Source organism: Microtus oregoni, unplaced genomic scaffold (genome assembly GCF_018167655.1).
Source record: "Microtus oregoni isolate MIOR12 unplaced genomic scaffold, Mior012 000065F_ref0000479, whole genome shotgun sequence".
NCBI lineage: Eukaryota > Metazoa > Chordata > Mammalia > Rodentia > Cricetidae > Microtus > Microtus oregoni.
This window is the reverse complement of record NW_024543875.1, coordinates 9,582,905-9,604,853: the sequence shown is the minus strand read 5'-3', so window position 1 is coordinate 9,604,853 and position 21,949 is coordinate 9,582,905. Positions and strand designations below refer to the sequence as shown.

Below are 21,949 nucleotides of genomic sequence, written 5' to 3'. Positions count from 1 at the left end.
GGGGAAATGGTAGATCAATGTCTGTTCTGCCCCCATGAAGCAGGGATGAAGGCTTATGTTTACTCATTCTGGATAAGAGTCTTAACAATTCGCTGTTGTAGGAGGCCTTCCAAATCAGAACCTGCATTTCAATCAGATTCCCAGGGAGCCTGAGCACTTGTGAAAGCTGGAATCTAGGGAGCGGTGGTGATGCACACCTTTAATCCCACACTTGGGAGGCAGAGGCAGGTCGGCGGATCTCTGAGTTCGAGGCCAGCCTGGGCTACAGAGTGAGTTCCAGAATAGCCAGGGCCATGCAGAGAATCCCTGTCCAGGGGAGAAGGGAGAGAAAGAAAGTTGAAATCTGCTCTAAGGCCTCTCCCTTTCTTGAGACTTAGCAGGGGGCACTGGCAGAGTGATTTCGGGCTCCTGGGGTGGTAACAGCTGACAAATTCCAAGATCTTACTTAGAGACACTCTGGTGAGTCCAAGTGAGTCAGAGAGGTTGGCACCAGAAACATGTTGTCTTTGGTTAGGGCACGCCTGAGGAAGGCAGTGCTAAAGCCCATCAGCCCCCATCCCATTAGATGCCATCAAGTCTCCACGATGCTCGCCCTTGCTGGGTTAGGCTTGGTGGGTGCGTCAGGTCATCAATCACCAAGAGAGATTACCACAGGTCACGGAAGCTGCTGCTCACACGCAGAGGAGCAGGGCTTGCTTCAGCCCCAGGAGCCTGGCAGCAGCTCCTATGGTCTGACCAGAGGCCTTTGTGCCCTGCCCATCCATGGGGCTGACACTGCAGTGCGTTAGAGTCCCCCAGAGACTCTGAGATTTTTTTTTTTTTTTTTTTTTGAGACAGGGTTTCTCTGTGTAGCCCTAGCTGTCCTGGAACTCACTCTGTAGACCAGACTGACCTCAAACTCAGGGATCCAGGGATCCACCTGCCTCTCCCTCCCGAGTGCTAGGACTGACATCACGTGCCACCTCTGGCTGGCCAATATTTTGTATTCCTTGGCATCTCAATCCTGGGTCCCAGCTGTCATTCCTACCTGATTTCAGTGTATCACTCATTTGGCTAAAATCTCCGAAACTTCACAGAGCCCACTCTCTACAGCGCTACATTACAGCAATAGATTTATTGAATTCCCCTTGGCAAAGAACATCCGTCTTCCCAATTGCTGCCTCTCACACCCAGGGCAGGGTGGGCTCAGGGGTGGGCGCATTGCTCCCATTAAGACTGACTGATATCAGGGAAAAGCTCAACCTTCAGGCCACAGCTGTAACCGCTGCAACACTCAGTGTCTAGCTTTCCTGCCATAGTGTTTATCAGTATTTACAGTTAGACAATTTTGCTTTATTATACTTGCCTATTGGCCTGCAACCTTCCCAGAGGACAGAGTCTCCACTGGTTTTACACATTGCTTCATCCTGGTGTTAGGTGCAGTGTCTAGCCACTGACATTCTTAGGGACTGATTCGCTGAGTCACAGGAAGAAATGGGTGGATGACTCTGGGGACTTGAAGGGCTAGAGTGTGCTGAGAGGAAGCCAAGCCTGGGGCCAGACTTCTCCCAATCACAGGTCCAGGTAAGGGGCTTACAGCATAATGCCAAGGACATGTAGTCTAGAGAAGCATGCCCCTGCCTCAGGCCAACAGTCTAGGGCACAAGCAGCCAGTACCCTAGCCTCACGGTTCGCCGCTGCACTTTCGGCTTTGGCTTGCCTTTAGGACAGCCCCACAGCTGCAAAGGGCTGAGCCTCCAGCACCCGTTGGGTAGATTGGCCCGTCCTGGGGATACCTAGACCATTCTGAGGATGGCAGATAGAGAGGAAGCCTGGCTTAGCAGAGCCTCCTTGATTAGATCAATGAGATGCTATAAAATAGTCTCAATCCCAGCTACTAAACACAGGCCAAACCAAACACAGGACCCGGAGTCCCCAGGTCCTCATTGTGGGGGTACTGCTGCCTCTCTTCCCTTTGTCGCCTAGCTGTGTCTTCCAATTCAGACTGCCCTGCCCTGCTCACTACCTCTTAGTGCCTGAAACTCAGCTCTCTTGTCAGCTGTCGACCACCTGCAGGCCCCTCCATCATCTGTCCTGTTCTGGTTTCCCATCCCACTGGCCCCTGGCAGATGAAGTGTGTAAGACAGCTCTTGTGTCTGGCAAAGCAAGGGGATACAGGTATACATGTGTCAAAGTCAAGATCCCATGATCAGTGATTATTCTGTGCGTGGAACAGATCTGAGCAGGGGTTATAATATAATCCATCAAGGAGGAAGCCCAGGCTCCAGGCTTCAGGCAAAGAGGACCAGACATCTTAACTGATACCAACGAAGCATGGTATGACTTCGGGTTAAAGAGTTCTTCATAAAGAATGCCTGGAGAGGTGGAGGGACCCCAAAGATGTTGACTTCACATTTGAGCTGCACTGTGTGAAGGGGGTGATACAGGGAATGACCTCCCAGTGGGAGCCCTGATGCCAGGTTAAGAGAAGCGGGGTGATGTGGGGTCACTGACAGCCTGTAATCAACCTGTAGGGTGTGTGGGGTGAGTCATGGCCCACGAATCTTGTCCCTGATATGTCCATATGAAAACAACGCCCCTTTGCATTTACAGAAGGCTTGCGCCGGCCATTCACCGGGGTGAGACAACTTCGTGACCAGGTACAGAGTGCCCCTCCCCCACTGCCCTGGAAAAACAGCGTCCAATAAAAAGTAGATACAACAAAATGCTGCATATAAAAGAAAAGGCCTAAGTGTGAGTCTTGGCGGACATGTAAAACAGCAAAGCTTTGCTAAATTCCAAACCATGGGAAATATCAAAGCCTAGGGTCCCTTGTACCATGTGTTTGCCTATGTAATAACTGTAATAAACCATGAGCAAGTGTGAACCGTGACAGTTTAATTTGCCTCCATAAAATGTGGCGAATTGTAGCAAAAGTTTGTTTGCTGTTTATCCACCCTCCCACCTCCACCCATCCACTTAGCCCCACCCCCATTGGCTCTCGACAATGATAGGTGTTCTCGAACATTCTCTCTTGGAGGAAGATGCTTGACAGATGTACCTGATGAGGACCTTGATCTCACGGAGAAGCAGTTTGGAAAGTGGGGAGCTGGAATTTCTGTTACTGGCTCTTCCCTCATCCAGTTAATGCTCCAGTTTCTGCTGGTTTCAGATCAAAACCTGATCACCGCTAAAGAAGAGGGGTTTACTTTAAAAAGTCATAGACCGTTTGGGCAAATCATTAGGATTTTTAAAAAGCTCTTTACAACTCGAGGCTTCTGTGAAAACACTAGTGTTGAGACAAGCTTTCACCTCTGAAAGCTGTTGCCACCAAGTCTCTTTTGTGGCCTGGAAGAGGGGCGTTTCTGAAGGACGGTTAATAGAGAGGACTGTTTTCCTGCCAAGAAAGCTGGTATCCTAGACTCACCAGAAGAGTGATTAAAGCATTGGGAAAAAAAAAAAATTAAAGCAGACAGTCTCAAAAGGAGAGATGGGGGTTGGTTTGATTGCTGACCAGATTTGTGGGGGGAATGTCAACAGATCTGGATCTAAAGGGCCAGGGGACCAGGAACTGTGGAGTTTGGCCTGCTGCTGTGTGGAGGGGATTATGTGGAAGTGGCCCACAGTGCCCGGGGCAAGATAGTACAGGGGAAGGGCCGAGAGCATGGGATAACTGGGGAGGAAAAGATCTATTGACAGACATGGGCTACAGGAAGGGGGAATCAAAATGGCATTGCATACTGGTGAGGGGTGGAATTAGAAAGGGCATCATCTATGTGCTCTGTGGCCAGACAGTTCCTTCCCAGGACTACACACAGCAATGCCCAGTAGTGACACGCGTGTAAGAACCACAGGGGGAATGAATCAAATGCCCTCAGCAGTGTAGTGGGTAAACAATGACAGCAGGAGAGGCAGGGCTTGCGGCTCCACCCGGTGGTGTAAATGGCTCTCAGGAAGCTGAAGGAAAACAGTCAGCAGCAGAGGAGTGGGGAGTGTGCACCAAGTTCAAAGCCAGCTTTAACTTGCAGGAGTCAAGGTTTAAAGTCTACTGGAAGGGGCACAAGGGTGATGGCCACGTTTGTTTCTTTATTCAGATGCTGCTTCCCTGGGCAAGTTGGCTCATGAATATTCATTAGGATGCATACATGTGATATGCGCACTTCAGTTTAAGTCTATCACGCTTTATAAAAAAGATAGAATGACAACACAGAGTGTAGCAAAGGCAGCTGGGAGTCTATTTCGGGGTGATGATTTGAGATGCCTGGACAGGCAGGTGTAAACCCGGGATGTGATTAGCGATGCATGATTTTGGTCTGGGTAAGACTGAGGGCTGCATACACTGAACTTGGGGACCATCTGCAGAGAATGACAGCGAAGAGGGGAGCAGGACACGAGAACAGTAGGAGGGCAGATGAAGAAAGGAGGAGCCCCGAGTTCATGAGCCAGTCCTTAGAGACCGTCTCAGCACCCATGACACAGTGGCTTGGGTACTGTCTGCATGGCTTATTTCTTAACGCGATGGGAGTAGATGCTCCTTTCTCTCTCAGGAGATAATGCCCCCTGTCCCACACACCTCTCTTTTGTGAAGATGCTGGGATCCAAACTTGGGCCTCACACCTACCAGGCAAGCCAGCCTCTTTTCTCCAAAGTGGAGGAAACAAGCTAGCCATGGTAAAGCAGAATTAAAATCTCAGCATTTAGGAGGTGGAGGCAAGGGGACCAGTAGTTCAAGGTCACGATCTTCTGCCTCGTGTGTTCAGGGCCAGTCTGGGCTGGTCGAGACCCTCCCTCAACAAAATAAACAATTAAACAAAGAAAAAACTAAGGAAACAGTGAACACGGTGAACTGTACAGTATTAGTGAGGAGTAGAGTGGGGACCCCTTAGCCTTCTGCTTCCAGGTGTCTCTGATGTACAGCTCTGAACAGCAGGGGGCAGTGAGGCTCCTGGTTAGCTTGTGTTCAGGACCTGGCCTCTACCCTACCCTTCCAATCTTAACTCTGTCACTCAGTGAGACTTTACGTGGAAATGTCAAGTTCCCTGGAGGGAAGCGCTCTAGGTCAGCTGTTCCCACACTTACCCACGTCTGTAAGCATAATAACCTGTCAGGAGAAGTTCTACTTCCCTTAGTTTCCTGTGCTTTAAAATGAGGTGGACACCTCAAGGGCACTGCTGAGTCAGCACCTGTGAGGCCCCTAGCCCAGGGACCAGCAGAAGGTGGCAGATGGCCGTTTGTAGTTGGTTTCAGTGTCAGGTCGTCACAAACCCCTGCTGAGATGACCACATCAAGGTGATGTTTTCCAGCCATCGCCAGCAGTTTCCCTTGGTTAGACAGAGCAGTGGGATCTCTGCGACTTCTGATACATCTGCTCTCATATTTGAAATCTCATAGCTCATTTCTCACAGCATAAGGTTAAATGGAAACACAGTTGTGAGCACAGTTGTTGGAGGGCAGCTGGCTGGTCACGGTCTGTGTCTCAGCCTGGTGGTGGTGACACAGGCGTGTTAATTTATGGGGAACGTATTGCCGAAGAGCTCCACTTGCAAATGGATACACATTATACTTTAATAAAACGTAAAAGCCAAAATAAAGCAGAAACCTTTGTTAGGGGCTGTCTGAATGCGGAGTACGTTCTGCTCTTTGCTCTGCCGCCTGATCTCACGGTGGGCATGGGAGACTGTGATGACGGAGCAGCCTGCGGCAGCTGCCAGGTCTCTGATGAGCAAAGAGATCCTGCTATGCTCTTAAAAGCCAAATTAGAAAAAAAAAAAAAACAACTAAAGATGAAGTGTATACAAGTAGCACATATGTGTGGAAGAAAGGTGTTCAAGTTTGCCTTGAAAACCAGAAAAGTCCTCACAAAAGACGTTAGCTACCCAGGAGCTGGGCATTGACCACCGATAGAGAAGAATTTACAAAGGAAAGTGGAAGAAAGAGATGAAAATTAATGTGTATTAGAACCAAGACTCAGGAGTATTCTAATGTCTCTCTCTCTGCGTGTGTGTGTGTGTGAGAGAGAGAGAGAGAGAGAGAGAGAGAGAGAGAGAGAGAGAGAGAGAAAGACAGAGACAGAGCATGAGTTGGATCAGAACAATTCAAGAATTTGGGCTTTTTCCCTTTTTCCTCCTGCCAGATGGGCCCTCTGCCAGGACCCTTTCTATTTCTACTGTTTACAATTCTGCCGCAACGCTGCCATCGTCACCAGTTCACCACTAATACTACTGCTTCCTTCGCCGTCACCGCCTCCAGACTACCTATTCTAATTGTGTTCATAGAATGAATCAATAATAAAAATGCTAAAAACTGACTTTCTGATTCAAGGTTTCAGGTTTCTTAGCAATTCTGCCTTGTATTAGGAAACTGGCTGGGAGCTGAGCAAGGAGCTTAACCTCACTTCGCTGTGAAAATAACTTAGAGGCCTGCGAATTCCTGTTGGGAAGAGAAGTGAGGGCTTGGGGCAGTGGGTAGGTCCCTCAGCTCCAGAATTAATACGTGTGTTTGTTAGCGGCTCTGCACTTGCAGGCCCTCCAGTGTCCCTTGAAGAGCCGCGGCATCAGGGATGTGGGGACAAATGGGCACTAGCGGCTGACTAGAACAAGGAGGGGCCTTTAATGGTGTTTGGAGGTGCTTTGGTGCCCTCTAGTGCGTGCCACACGCCTGGGCCCAGGGACTGTATATGTAGCTTCCCTAGGATGTGTCACAAAGAGAAATGGGCCATGGGAAATAAAGGGCTTTTTAGTCCCAGGCAGCTGTAATGCGGGTCCTCATCTTTTCACTGACGTGGGGAGGGGCTCTTTCTGAATGGAAGGGGTTTACTGTTCTCAAAATTTGATGCACATAGCAATCAGCAGGGGCTCGAGGGTGCAGCTTAGGGTGAGTTCTAGCCCTAGACTCTAGCTACTCAGTCTGAAGGCTCCCCGGGAATTTGTAGTTTTGACTATGCCTGAATGATTGCGATTCAGGTGGGTTTGGACTGCACTTTAAAACCAAACCAAAATAATACATGGAAATTTGGCAGCTACAGGGAAACTGATAGAACTGGAGGTGATTATTCTAAATGGAAGAAACAAACCACGCTCAAAAAACAAACATTTTCTCTCAATGTGGAATGCAGTAGGTGTGTGTGTGTGTGTGTTAAGATGGCACACACCCCCTCTATGGCACACTCTCGATGGCACACTCTGTCTATGGTACACTCTGTCTATGGTACACTTTCTAGATGGCAACCCGCTCTTACTGCCCGTGGGGGCAGCACAGAGAACCAGAACATGTGAAACCCACTCCTGCCCACGCTGGTACTGTTCCTGTCTAAAGCCTGGAGCTGTGGTCAAGGAGCAAGGTTGATGTCAAGGAGGAGGAAGCCACCCCTAGCAGCAGTTGGCCGGTCCAGGAGGGGTGGTAGATGTGCTGGGCCAGCCTAGGATGCAGCTCTATCCTGTCCTGTTCTAGGCCAGAGTTACTAGCAGTGTCTCTGGGCATTACATCTTTCAGGAGGTTTAAGAACAAATACGATCCACAGATTAGCAGAGTTGGATTCTATGATCTTTAATTTTTTAATTTATTTTTTAAAAGCGATCTCACTATGCATCCCTGGTTGGCATTGAACTCACATGGGTCCATTTGCCTCCTGAGTGCAGGTTCCTGAGGTTTAATCTCACTGGGCTCCACTCTCTGCCTCGGTGTCTCTCTCTCTTTCTTTTCTTTTGACAAGGTCTTACTATGTAGCCCTAACTGACCTGGAACTCTTTGTAGACCAGGCAGGCCTTGAACTCACATAGATCATCCTTCCTCTGCCTCCCAAGTGCTGGTATCAGAAGCATGTGCCAATATTCTGGCGTTTCACCTGGTCTTTAGAGGATCCAGAAGCCTGGTTTCAATGCCCAGACCAAGAATTTAAGAATCTCACAGTCAAAAAAAAAAAAAAAAAAGAATCTCACAGTCACAAATCACCTTTGACCTCAGTGATAGGAATGACTTCTCCATGACAAAAAATATGTTGCCTGCACAGGTTCTGTACCAATCCAAGCCAGAATGGGTACCAGCATTGAGAGGAGAAGTAGAGACAAGCTCTTATCCCTAATGAAGAATCTATCTCCAATTGACAACTGTTCACAAAGAAAAAATTAGTTTCTTCAAGCGCGTCTCCCTGTGTATACAGACCACACTTTAGGGCAGGCCCCATGCCCAGCAGTAGATGGGCAACACATAATGACTCAATGGTGTTTTGATTTTTCTTTTCTGTTTCATAGTGTTTTGTTTGGACATATTTCCTTGACCTTGCTGGTATTTTGCTTCTACATTAGGTGGGGAGGATCTGGGAGGAGATGAGGGAGGGGAAACTGTGATCAGAATATATTGTATGAAAAAATTATTTTCAATTGAAAAAATCATGCTGCCTGGGATCCTTCTTCTGGAAGATGCCCTTCCAATGCTGATAACACGGAGGTTTGTCCTCACTTTCTAAGATCGTGTGCCAACCTTGATTGCCCATGGGCCTATTCTGGGAGTTTGGAAAACCATTCATGCCAGGACACACCCTAGAGATCTTGGTGGGGCCAGGCTGGACCTGAACGCTGGGGTTTTTGCGTGGTCCCCTGACACTCCTTTCTGCACTGCTCAGCCTGGTAAAAGAACGGCAGACTGTCCTGCAGCATTGCGCCTCGTGGTTTGGTCAGACCCCTCAAGAAGTGCCGGGGAAAGAATTGAGATCCACCCTCATCCTCAGCTGGTGCTCCGTGAACCAGGCCGCTCGCAGGGGACTGGAACCCCCTCACTTTCCCATCCTAACGACACCCCCCTTCCTGTTCTGGTACCGCACACCCAGAACCGTGTCCTGCTTTTCTCCATCTCTTTGGCTTCTTATCTCAAACTATGTCACTTAGCCCTCCCATCTTCTAGCTACACCCTTGGGACAACCTTCCCTTCCTACCTGCTCACAGGTGCACCTGCTGTGTCTCAGTGGCCGCCATGCCCTCTTCTGGCTCCCGCTGCGCCCCTGCAGTGTGGCTGGAGGGGCTGCTGACTCCTCTGCTCTTATACTTTTCCATTAGGGTCAATGGGCACACTCAGTGACTTCTGGGGCCAATGCAAAACTTTGCTTCTTTCTTGAGCCGGATGTTTCTGGTTAGTGGTTTCATTTTCTTTGGTTTCCGTTAGAGTGCAGAGCTAGCCCCCAACTATTACTGAGAAAGAGACTTTATTTTGGAAGTTTCTTACTTCCTCCTGCCTGTTGGTACCCAGTGTTTCTGTTCCTCACTATGCCTCATGACGATAGGGACTGAGTTCTTAACAGTCTCCAGGAGTGATTCGCAGTGCGCACAGAAAGGAAAAGGGCTTATTGGAGGCAGTGTCTCACTTGCAAATCTATGTGAGAGCTTCTCAAAGTGTGGCTCCAGGTCCACAGCATCCCTGACCTGGGAATTAACAGAGAGGCTGATTCCCACACCTCTACCACCAGATCAAATCCTTGCAGGCTGCTGGGTCATCTCTGTTAAATACGCAGTTCCAAACAATTCCAACACACGCTGAACTCCAACTGCCCTGATATACCACCTATCTGTCTCTCCTGAGATTTAGGGGGCTAAGGTACGGGGGACCGTAAGGGAAGCAGTGCTCGACCACCGAGTCACACCCTGTTTTGTGGCTCTGAAGGGAAAGGATGGTTGTGGAAGGCTGCACAGGGGCTCACAGTTACTGCTCATGAATTGACAAGCTTGGGGTTAGCTGGTACGGACCGTTCTGCAGGTTGTTGTCTGAACACCATACGTAAGTGTTGGAAGGAAGATCAGGGCAGTAAGTTCTGGAAGTGAGACTCATAGGCTAGGTTGCTGGAAAGTCTTGTGTGTGCACATAAGTGTTTGTTGTGTGCAGCACAGAGTTCAAATTCTCTCCAGGACAGGTAAATGGATGCTGTCAAAGGCAAGGCAGTGGAGATATGTGTCAGTCAATGATCAATAATGACTCAGGGCTACGACATGACACCAACAGGCTAGTTTAAAGGAGTGACAGAGACAACAGCAAAAAGAACAACGTCTGCCCCCAAGTAATTGTTTCCTGAGAGACTTGAGTTAATCACGTGGCTTAGCCTTGGACAAATCAACCCCACTGTTCATGCAAGGACTGTCTCATGAATGAACGAAAGCGTGCATATGTTTTATTTGTATACCTTACCCTGCTTTCTCTCCTGTATCACAACAATGCTGTTTTGTTTGTTCTCGTGCTTACAAATGGTGTTGCTTTGTGTGTATGCTCAGATTTGTAGAGTTTTGCCGGTTTTTTTTTTTTTTTGTAGTATAAAACTTTTACCAGACAATACTGAAAACATTCTGGAAGGTGAAGTAATTTTGCTTTAAAAATAAGAATTTGGTTTTTCTGTATTTCATTATTTTCAATAAACTCAAGTGTTTTGAACTTAAAACCAGGACTGCTTCCGCGTGCTCAGGAGGATGCTGTTGAATGGCTTGGAGAAGACCTGCTCACGTACACTGCTATCTCCCTGGAGCTGGTGAAGCCGGCTCCAGCTCTCTACGGCTCATGCATTGAAGTGCGAGACTTGACAGTCCACTTTGGGATCCCACGGACCTCGTATATTTCCACAGGAGTTCTTTCGCCCCATCTGTTTCCTCTTTGCTGGGAATTCTGGGCCAGCTCAGCTTGCTTTATAGGTGAGGCTAGTGGAATACTCAGAGCAGCTGAAGGATTTTATTAGTGATCGGTAATCAGAATGCCATACACATGGAGGGGTTCCTACGCTCGTTAGAATCAGATTATAAGGCTTTGGTGGAAACACACAAGGACCCCTTCTTTAATGCTTAGACGTCATCACGTGGCGGTTGAGGGGCAGCTGAGTGAGCTTCGAGCATAAACAGCCTTTGGGTGAAATTCCTGAGCCCTTGATCCTTAGAGAACCATAACTCCACGGTCATTAAAATACAGCCTGGGACCTCCGTGGCCTCGAGGTGTGATCACAAGCTCAGAGGTAGCTCAGAGTGTGAGTCACTTCCTTTTCCTCTGTGCAGGACTTTTCTGCTCGGAGAAGTGCTCTACTTTCCTGGAAAAGTCATAAAGGGCTGGACAGGGTCTGGAAGGGAAATATACACCTCCAAACTCTCGAGCTGGTGCCAAAAGATGGCTGGGATCTAAAAGATGGCTGGGATCTCTGGTATACAGCAAAATGAAAATACAAATGTAGAAACTCGCTCTTTTTTAAAAAATGTATTTTGGTAAAGGGCAATGCTCCCTCTATCCAGCATTTACAAGTATGTTTTCTCATTGTCACCCCAATGTATGCATGCATATTTACATGTGTGTGGGTGGGTGCATGGGGAGACCAGAGGTTGAAGTTGGGTGTTTTTCTTTATCGTTCCATGGTGATTCTGGTGTCCACCAATTTGGTAAGGTTAGCTGGACCTCCAGCTCTAGGAATCTGCCCGTCTCTGCCTCCCCAGAGCTGGGGTTGCAGTTGCATGCCAGCACACCTAGCTTTTTAAACAGGAATCCAAACTCAGACCCTCGTGTTTGTGCGGCAGGTGCTTACTGACTGAGCCATCTCCCCAGCCCCGGCCCCTTGTGATCTCAGCGCCTCATCATGCTGAACTGGAAATGTGTGTGTTGAGGTCTCACTGCTGTTGGGAGAGGTTCAGCTCCTCTGGAGAAGGCTGGAAGGCTGGGCTGAGTGGCTTCCTGTGAAGGATGACTGTAACGGGAGCACAGTAGGGGCCACACTCGGTTACAAGGGACTGGCCATGCAGGAAGGGCTGGGCTACCAATCTTGGTGCATAAGGCTGAAGGACTGTATGCTGAAATGAATGGGAGCCGTTGATCTGTACCAACACTGCAGGGAGCAAAGTGCATGGCCATCTCTGCAAACCTCTCCACAGGAAAACTGACTTCTCTTCTGACTGTTCCCACCCCCCATTTCCTCTTTCCAGACACATGATTGAGTGTGAACCCCGCCCCCCCCCCACACTTAGGGCACTCTTAGAGCATGTCGGTAAGTCCCAGTTTAAGAAAACCCAGATACCAACTTGCAAATTTCAAGTTTAATGAGAATATGATTTTGAATATTACACAAGTAAAGACATTTGTTTATACAATGATTTGGATGTTGGAAAAATCAGTTTTTACCTTCTGATGCTTCTGGAAATATTTCTCTGGTGTAAAGAAGGCACACTGGCATATTCAATGAATTCAAGTTGCTAGCCCCACGTCTGGAGAGCATCTCCCATGGTCAAGATCAAACTTCCACGACAAGAACACTATCCTCTCTCTCCGCTGAGAGCCCTCACATAAGTAACTCAGCTCGGGACAATTCCTTGCTGCTCATGCCTAGTTGATTAGTTCACAGGAGATGGAAAAGAATAAACATTTTGCAGGTAGAAAGACTTTGGTGTCCTTCCTTGTCATAAAGAAATCTCTGGCAATGAGGAAACAGACTGAGAATGGACAAGGACTGGTTGAGGCAGTGGGACCCCGTTAGTAGCAGAGCAGATAGGGCCAGGCCCTCTTGCCTTGCAGGCTAATAAACATTTCCTGGATTCATTCTTTGCTCCACTAAGTAACTGAAGGGGGTGACTGTAAGTTCCCCCCAAAGAGAGTTCCCAAAGAATCATTGGTGGTGTTTGTCTAAACTAACAAGGCTTTGATGAGTACTGGGGATCTTAGCAAGGGTGGTGGGGTGGGCAGTGTCCCAGCTGGTGACCACGTGCACATCAGATAGAAGGGAGGGTGCAGATTGTGTGCTGGAGGCTGCATTTATGTGATATGCTTTCGAAAGGGCAGCTTAGGAGACGTCGTAGGCCTGGTACTTGGTTATAGTCGATGCCCTCCTGTTTTTCTCCTGGGTCAGGAAGTAGATGCGGTTGGCCTCTGGGTAGGTGACTTTGCTGAGCGGGAGCTTGTAGATGGCAGGGTTGTTGGTTGTCAGGAGAAGAAAGGTGAGTGCTGAGAGGCAGAAGGGCCAGGTGCAGGGTGGTAATCCAAACTGGAGGGGGAGGAGGTAAGAGAAATTTCTGTTACATCAGATGTGAATGCTTGTTTAATTAGCCTTTATCAGGTAGAGGAAGGGCTGATCAATCGATAAGGGTGTTACTTAACTGATAGCCAATATGAACAAAACCAGGCTGTTAGTTTATTCTGTGACAGGTTAAATACACACCTTCCAAAATACAGTCATTGGAACTCTAAAGGTATTAAGTGTGTTTTTTACGTACAAGACTTGTTTTGTCTTGGGGAACCTGGCGAGTCTATGCTTACAGCTCCAGGAACTATGGACACTGTATGCCTTCCTCAACCAGCCTCCTTTGAAGGGATGCGTTTGGCATCCATTTTGTAGCTAAAGACCTAGCTGTGGGCCGGGCGATGGTGGCGCACGCCTTTAATCCCAGTACTCGGGAGGCAGAGGTAGGCGGATCTCTGTGAGTTCGAGACCAGCCTGGTCTATAGAGCTAGTTCCAGGACAGGCTCCAAAGCCACAGAGAAACCCTATCTCGAAAAACCAAAAAAAAAAAAAAAAAAAAAAAAAAAAAAAAAGACCTAGCTGTGGTTAATTGGCCTAGAGATAGGCGGCACCGGGGTTCAAAATAGAGACATGGTGTGAGCCCATAAAACCCTCTTCTGAGAATGCGAATTGAAAGGAACAGAGACAGTGTCAACAGCGCTCTGGACCTGAAAGGACTGGAGAGGAGCCGAGCAGTGGCAGCTGGGGATTTAGACGCTGTGTGGACAGAACTCCTTTGTAGAGAGAACTAGGAAATGAGCACACAGGGAGAAGCCGAGGAGTGCTGGGTCTGTCCTTGGGGCTGGAGGCAACGGTCAGCCACCCCTCTCCTCAAGGCTTCGCCTACCGTCCCGTTCATTCGCACCACATTGACCTGGCCTTTATTCCTGGAGATACCATTTTCACACTTTCCCCCATTCTTCCACTGGGACAGCCAAGTGAATGGTTTGCAGAGAGCCTACAGATCCAATTATGAGGCAGATCAAACCATCCTTCCAGCCTCCCAGCATTTTACTATAACCAGTAGAGGGCTCAGCTGGTGCCAGGGGGTCACACTGCTGGTTGTGTGGAAGTCCAAAGACCACACTGTTAGCAAGACATGGAAGTGCCGGAATAATACCAGATGGAGGCTGGAAGGGATACATATTCATGAGTGACAGATTCCACTCAACAAGTCTTCCCAAAGCTCCAATAAGATGCAATAAAGTGTTTTGTGGAAGCCCCACGGTAGACAAACCTCAGTTCTGATTACCTCGTTATGGATTTTGCATCTTTCTGAGACCTTTTCTCTCAACAGTGTACTGCTGCCTACTCAGAGACTTGTTGCTTAGTGCATGCCAAGTACCCCATAAATGGTCCTCAGGGCCCAGCCATCATTATCAAGCGGATAACAGCACTGTTGAAGGCCAGGACTTGCATACACACATTCTGGTTAGAAAGACAAAGAATAACAGCTTCTAGAGCTTTCCAAGGAGTCAGTGTCAATAGTGCACAATACACAATCCAGGTGGGCAGATAATTTACATGCAAACGCAAGTTAAATGATAAAGATTTAAAAATCAGTTCTATAGGATGGTAGACTAGAATGGAGTTATACTTGAAAGATTTCTCTCTAAAGTGCACCACTGGCCACCGGTGATGGGGTTTGGTCCACCCAAAGTTGACATATAAGCTTTTGAGACCTAGTTCCTTCCTGTGAGTATTAAGGCGGGTGTCAGGATGTGAGCCAATGGGCAGAGGGATTTGATGGAGTGTTTGGGAAGTGGGGGCATGTGGCTTATAGCCCACACGACTTACCACAGACAGCACATTAGCGAGGGCGGCACCAAGATAGGCTGAGAACAGCGCTGGAAAAAAGAAACAAGGTAAAGAGCTCAGTAAAGATCCAATGGCAGGTCAGCCTAGTGCACTCGCGCCCTCTTGGTTGATGCTATGTCTCAAATGCTATCTCTTGCACACACTGAGTCCCACTTCCTCTGCCTTGCACCTTTGAAAGGGTGAAATTCCACAGAAATGCCAGCGCAGCTAAGAGAGCAGATGCCCTTTGTTAGAAAGGGCCAGCATTCAGCTGTGACAGTTCCCTTGGGTCTCACCATCACGCCTTCCAGTAAAGGAACATTTAATAGCATAAACCATAAATGAAAGTTGTACAATAAAGCAAAAGCAAGTGAGTCTCAGAACTCCCTATTGGACTATTCCATCAGGAGCTATTAGCATAACATGAGTTTCTAGGGAGAAACAGCATCCTGTAAGTTTGGGGGAGACCAAACCTCCTACCACCTTGTATTTTAGTCTGGGTGGAGAAGGCCATGAACAAGTTGCATGCTGGGAAGAACCAAGCACTGAAAGAAGATGGAAGGCATTAAAGTGGGCCAACAAAATTGGGTTTGGCTTTTGGGCCTATTTTCCAAAGAGGGTGTTCCAGTTGTCCCTAAAATATTAGTCATAGAGTTACTCACCAACCATATCCTTCATCATTCCTTATAAGTAAGAAGTATTATTGTCTTGATTACACGTACCACCACCACCACCACCACCACCACCACCACCACCAAATGATAAATTCTCTTAGAGGACTTGGAATCCCAACATCCTTCCCTTGACTACAGATAAGCAGACCTGAACCTTCCAGGCTCTTCCTAGATGTTACTACTGTTCTTGCATTAGTCATTCACCTGATTTCATTTTGACCACAGTCCTACAAAGCAAGCACTGCTTGTGTCAGACATCAAGATGTGAGGTGACTTCCGGGGACTGTGTCTGACTGGGCAGAGCCCTGACCAGCTGGTCCCTAGGGTGCACTCTTAACCGCACAGAACTGCAGCTCCTCAGGATATTATGCAGTTAGAAAGATGAGAGGAGAGGGGCCAACCCAAGTACCACAGACACTCCAGAATATGGGGGGATGTAAGATCCACAGGGCGGCTCTAGGCTTGGTCTTTGAAGAGCAGGGGCTCAGAAAGAGCAGGGCCTTTCCTGAAGCCAGACCTACCCGACTGCCCCACTGGGGAAGACAGTCAAAGGATTAATTCCTGTGCTCCCTTGGCCTCACTGTTATCTTATTTTTTTAATCTAACTGGGTCTGTTGTATCAAGAAGACCTCCCCAAAGCTTTGCAAGTGCTCATGTGTGGTCCCAGAACTGTAGAACAGTGGTGGTCAAAAATGGTTAGAAATACATTTCCAAACTATCTGAAATCAACAAATATATGACTATATATGATTCAGAAAAATTCTCTATCCCAGAAAACATATTCTGGAATTTTTTTTATCGTAAACTTATTTTTTAAAACCTTATTTGTTAACATTTCACCGTCCATGGCTGTACTGAAATAGAAACTCCACTTTAAATATTTTGGTCAAAGGTTTTTTTTTTTTTTTCCATTCATAGAACATGAAAGATGCCCAAAGTCGAGAATCTGTAAATCCAGTGAGTTATGATGGTCATCCTAACTTCCTGTGATGCTGAAGAAATAGGCAAGAGGCGTGCGGTCATCTGAATGGTGCACGGTCAGTGGCTGATATTCAGCTCTGGTCACTGTGTATGGTGTGCGTTGCCCAGTTCTGCATGGAACGGTTAACATCAGGGAGCTGCTCTCCCAGCTCCATCACCAGCCAGGAGAGCTGCAACCCCAGGAGACAGCCCTGAGCATCAACGAAAAACTATCACCTAAGAACACCTGCCTCTGAGTGGTCAAACATCATGTATACAGTGAACGCAGTTGAAGACGCAGACCACAGTGCCAACCAACAGCTTTTATAAAGCAAACAATTGCCCTATTGTCTTCTGGGAGTGGTTTTCTTTTCCGGGGGTTCACAGGGGCCTTCCCTGTGCTCGGGAGAGTATTCTGGGAGTGGTACCTACCACAGGCAATGGCGAGCAGGTGGGTCTGCCAGGTAATGACGTAGAACATGCCTCCGATGGCGATGCAGGCCAGAGTGCTGTTGAAGCCGCAGAGGCCGAAGTAGATGGAGTCAAAAGGTGTGGCGATGCTGAGTGCTGAGGAAGAGGAGCACCGGAACTGAGTGAGGTGTGAGGCGCTCACCAGCCCTCCTGAGACACGCCTGCCAGGTGCACTCACACCTAACCCAATCTTCAAGCCAGAATCAGCTACCAGAATCACAGGCAGGTATTCACAGGGAGGAATTTCAGCTTTTCAGTGAAAATACACGTAAAGGCAATAAGTGGGCAGGACCACAAGAACAGTAGTGGCTAAGCTGTTATGAGCTGGAGAGATCTTTGGAGTAAGGACTCTGAGCTCTGATTTAAACAGCACAGAGTATGTCCTTTGCCACACACATAAAAATCTTAGTTGTAAGCAGGGTCCCAATTTTTGTCATTGGATATCACTCAAATATCCTTGGAAAAATCTCTCCCAGACTTTAAATTTATGCTGAAGGTTAAATATTTGATGACAAAGTCTTTTTTTTTTTTTGATAGCTTTTGCTTATAAGAACATGAGGGCACTAGCACCAAAATGCGGGAATCAGGAGCGAGGGGAAGAGGAGGCTTCCAGAATCGGCAGATGATGACTGTTTCTGAAGCCGGCCCCAGCACTGCCCCCTACAGCTCACTAAGGAGAATGGCATCCAAAGCGGTGACACACCTGCGAGCATCCCGATGGTGGATCCGATGGCTGCGTGCAAGCAGACGAGAGGTGACGCTACGAGCAGAGCTGTGAGGAAGATTCCTCCGGTCCAGGGATTGTCACAGCCATACACTTGGCCGATCCCAACCGGGATGGCTCTCAGGAGCTGAACAACGACAGGGTCACACATTGGCTACGGAAGTAGACGGTAGCTCACACCTCCACACCAAAGTCCCACGCGAATGCTTTTCGGACAGGGCCTTACTATGTTTCTCGAGCTGGCCTTGGAGTTTCGATCCTCCTGCCTCAGCCCCTTGAGTGTACACTAACGTTTTACAACAGGACTCACGGAAGACATTCCTGCTCAAGTAGGTTAACGCTGACGGGGGCAAAGGCTTTCTCCTCTTTATCCTCTCAATTTTGAGTCTTGGGGCAGTAAGTAGTTAGGATGTTTAGTTTCTCTCATGCAGAGACATCAATGTGGGGCATTTATTCTCTTGTAAAGTGAAACTGAAGAATTTTCAGAAGGGCATTTACTAGTTATTAGAAATATAATATATATCTGATAAAACAACTCTCATATTTTTAAAAACAAAATGATAGAAGCCTTTCAGGAGGAAAATGGTCCTCTGTGCTTCTAAGACGCTCATGTCTGGCTGTGGCAATAGTCCTGTGTAGCTGAGGAGCTGGAGTCTGGGGTCTACGGAAGGGCTTTGCAGGGGCAGTAGGGTCTGGGAACTGCTTCAGGTCTTCCTACAAGTACCCCAAGGTCCTGGGTAGGATGACAGTGAGGGAAAGAACTGCTACACAGACGGGAGGACAGGCCAGGTGGGCTAACCTCAGAGGGTTAGCCCAATCTCCCACCCCGCCGGGGCAGAGAATAGAACAGGGCTCAGCCTTGGCCTGCCAGGACGAGCAGACAGGCATGAGAATATACACAGACAACAACACATGGCTGTTTATTCCCACACACCCCAGTTGTGCCCTCTGGGCATATCCTCGGTGATCACCCAGCACCGTTGGAATCTCTAGACCCTCTTTCTGACATTTATTGCTTATTTTCCTGAAATGTAAAGTACACATTTTAATTGGGAGAGGACCCAACACATGAATCCTGATCGTAGTCCAGAAATCTATTCTTCAAGAATGACTGCCCAAAATTGATTTTTTTTTCTGAATCTTTGGGCGGTGGTCTAAACTATTTGTATAAGATAATTAAAAATATTTCTTTTCTTGAAAAGTCTGAACTATTTTAACTGAGAACATAACAAGCTTTATCTTATGATTTCTAACATTATCTTTGCATAGCACATCGAGCAGAACAATTTTGCCTCCAAAAGATAGGGACTGGGTAAATCCCACAAGCAGAAAAACTCCCTAGAGTGTTCACCAAATCAGCCCCTCTTCTCACCGCTCGCCCACAAATGTCCCTCCTCCGCTTGGCAATGGCCAAGGATGAGGCTGACAGAATAAAGTCTTTTCTGAATAATGACGCCTCTCAGTGTGTTTGCCTGTTATGCCAATGACACCATGGAATGCTGAGAGGCACTGGGCGTCATTATTTCTGAAACTTTGTTTAACAAGCTCCAAGACTTTGGAGCGATGGGTTGCCAATAACAAAGCTCCAGGTTGAGCTATAGATTGGGACAGAAAGTCCTTTAGTATAATGGGAAAGTAGGAGGTCTTAAAAAAAAAAAGCGCCTAGTTAGTTAAGAAGCCTAACGGCCACATTTCCCCATCTTGTTTAATACTTTTAATATTGCTTCTTATTCACTATCTTGGCAGGCTTCCAGAGGTCAGTGTCATACATAAAATACTTTAAAAAGATGAAAACCTCTGCTACCTTTGTTTCTTAATGGAGGTTAAACTGGTGTTTTAAAACACGAGCAAGGCTCATGGAGAGAACAGAATAGGCTACCACGACTTCTGAAGCTGGTGGGTAGCGGTGTGGTGTGTATACTTTAATGGTGCAGGGCCATGAATGAAAAAAAATACACAGCATTAGTATGTTTAAATGGGGCTTAAGGGCCAAAAAGGGTTCCAAGTGAAGGAAAGAAGCCAAGAGCCCAGACCACGTATCAGGGGGTCAGAGCTAGATCTAGCCTGGACTTGGCTGTCTGTTAATCTGCTGTGGAACCTTGGGTGGGTCTTTTAATTTGGCTTTGGTTTCTTCCTTTGTGTTATCATAGGGTGGGACCAGAAACAAAACTTTTAGCCCCTAGGAGACAAGGATGGGATCTCACAGGATAGATATGTAGAACGCCTCGTGCTGTATACTTGTGAACAACCATCTTTTGCTTGTGTTTCTGATGTGCAGAATGAGCATGTCCAGTTTGACATTGAATTTGTACAAATGCCATCCTTCCTTCTTTCATGACACCTACCAAAGGAACTTGGATGCTTGACCAGGTGATGTTGGGTGTGGCGGCTGCAGGCTGTAACAGTGTCGTGGGGAAGAAGAGGTTGTAGTGGCCTGTGGCTGCCAGGTACAGGGTCACGGCGATGTTGAAGGGCAGTGTGAAGACTGGGAGGTCCCACTTGCTGAAGATGGTGCTCAGGGCACTGGACAGGATGGGGCTGGTGAAAGAGACATGGGAAGCCTATCAGCTCTCGCCTGCTTTGGCATAGACCACACGGCGACAGAGAACCCTGGTTCTCCCAGAGATAAGCAGCTTCCTGGCTGCCGTTGCTTGGGCTTCTTTCTTGAGTCGGACACAGAGGCCGGGGAAGGGTCACACTCAGCCTCAGAAGGATGGCTTTAGGAGAGCCTTGGGGTTTCCTCAGAGAGTCATCGGACTCCATCCCCCAGGCAGGAGGAGTGAGAGAGGCTCTGGAGAAGACTGGGCAGGAATTACAGTCATTAATAAAGTTTGAGTGGCCAAGAATTCTGCCTTCATGGACAGAGTACCCTCCATTTTCTGGAGATGAAGGAGAAGTCTGGTACTTGGAGGTCTCTGCCTCATGGGTGGCCTTCAGTCCACCCTGAGAGAGCATCTCAATCTGGTCAGTAGTCTAAAGGAAGGAGAAAATCTCGTGGGAACAGGAGGGATGAGATTTCAGGCCCGGGGAGGGCTCTGCAGCTCTTAGCTTATGTGGCCAGCTGTTTCTTGCTTTGTACTCAGCCAGGGCAGGACCAGAGGCCCTTTGAGAGCTCAGACAAAGGGTGGTAGCTGAGGAGGCCCTGTCCACAGATGGTCTGGCATGACGGTAATGCCTCAGGTCATTAGGAACTGCCTCCCGTGGGTGCTTCTGGCGTTCAAGCCAAATGACAAATACTTGAAAATGGAAGAAAGAAAGACTCTCCAAGGTTTGGTTTAAGAAGATGCTGATTGGGATGGGGAGATGACTCAGGGGGTAAAGTGCGAAGCCAATATTAGGACTAGAGTTTGCATTCCCAGCACCCATGTAAAATGCTGGGCATGGCAACGTGTCTATAACCCCACTTTTGAGGGTGGAGATGGGCAAAATTCTGGATCTGGCAGGCCAGCTAGCCTCACTGCAGCAATGGCCAGGGTCAGTGAGAAACCTTTTCTCAGGAAATGACATGGAGAGCAGTAGAGTGGACAGCTGAAGTCAACCCCTGACTTCCACTGTGACCATACGGGTGAACACACCTGAGTTCATGCGCGCACGTGAGCACACCACACACACACACACACACACACACACACACACACACACACACACGTGCTCATGAGGGATTTTAGAAGCAAACTTACCAAGTCATGGACATAACGGTGACAGGGAGCAGCAGCCACCAGTAATAGTTGCCCTTGTCCGAGAACACGGCCATCAGGAGTCCCACAAGCACCCCATTGTAGCCGTGGAGTCCTGCTGCGATGGCCGACCTGGGGGCACAAGGATGGTGGAGTGGAGGACCCCCTGTGATCTTAGCTGTTTTCAGAATCACAGCTTCCTAACTTGGGGCCTGACAACCCATTCTCAAACAAGCTACCCTTCGGGGAGCAGGGAACAAGAAGCGAAGATAACCTGTCTAGCATTTACTGGTCAACATTGGGCCTTGGGGACGTACTTGTCCTGGCTCAGGATGAGGGCAGTCAAGGTGGACGCAATAATGCCCACGCAGCCCGAGATGGCCCACCAGGGATTCTGCACGAAGAGGCCCAGGGCGATAAGGAGGCCGCTGAGAGGGTTGTTCACAAACATCACCTGGGACAGGCCTCGGAGCACCCAGTCAAGAAACTGGAACACCGGAGATTTGTCTGAAATGATAGGGAAAGTCGGCGGACACTCAGAGCAGGTTAGGCCTGGGCTGGGCCTCAGGTGGCAGCAGGAGCGGAGGTCTTCAGGGGCCCAGCCTGCATTTTCATCAGTCAAGGCCCAGGCTAGACAAAGAGCACAGGGATGCATTTGAATGCCCAGAGC

At 48.2% G+C, this 21,949-nt stretch overlaps 1 protein-coding gene across 1 annotated transcript in view; it reads right to left on the bottom strand.

The window, feature by feature from the left end:
• Positions 1–12,760: 12,760 nt before the first annotated feature.
• Slc14a2 (solute carrier family 14 member 2) overlaps positions 12,761–21,949 on the bottom strand; it is a 49,687-nt gene continuing 40,498 nt past the window's right edge. The window contains exons 13-19 of the mRNA XM_041640870.1: positions 21,597–21,786; positions 21,283–21,411; positions 19,948–20,140; positions 17,582–17,729; positions 16,840–16,974; positions 14,774–14,823; positions 12,761–12,961 (exon numbers count right to left, since the gene is read on the bottom strand). Coding sequence (XP_041496804.1) covers positions 12,761–12,961; positions 14,774–14,823; positions 16,840–16,974; positions 17,582–17,729; positions 19,948–20,140; positions 21,283–21,411; positions 21,597–21,786 — 1,046 coding nt within the window. The remainder of the gene's footprint in view (positions 12,962–14,773; positions 14,824–16,839; positions 16,975–17,581; positions 17,730–19,947; positions 20,141–21,282; positions 21,412–21,596; positions 21,787–21,949) is intronic.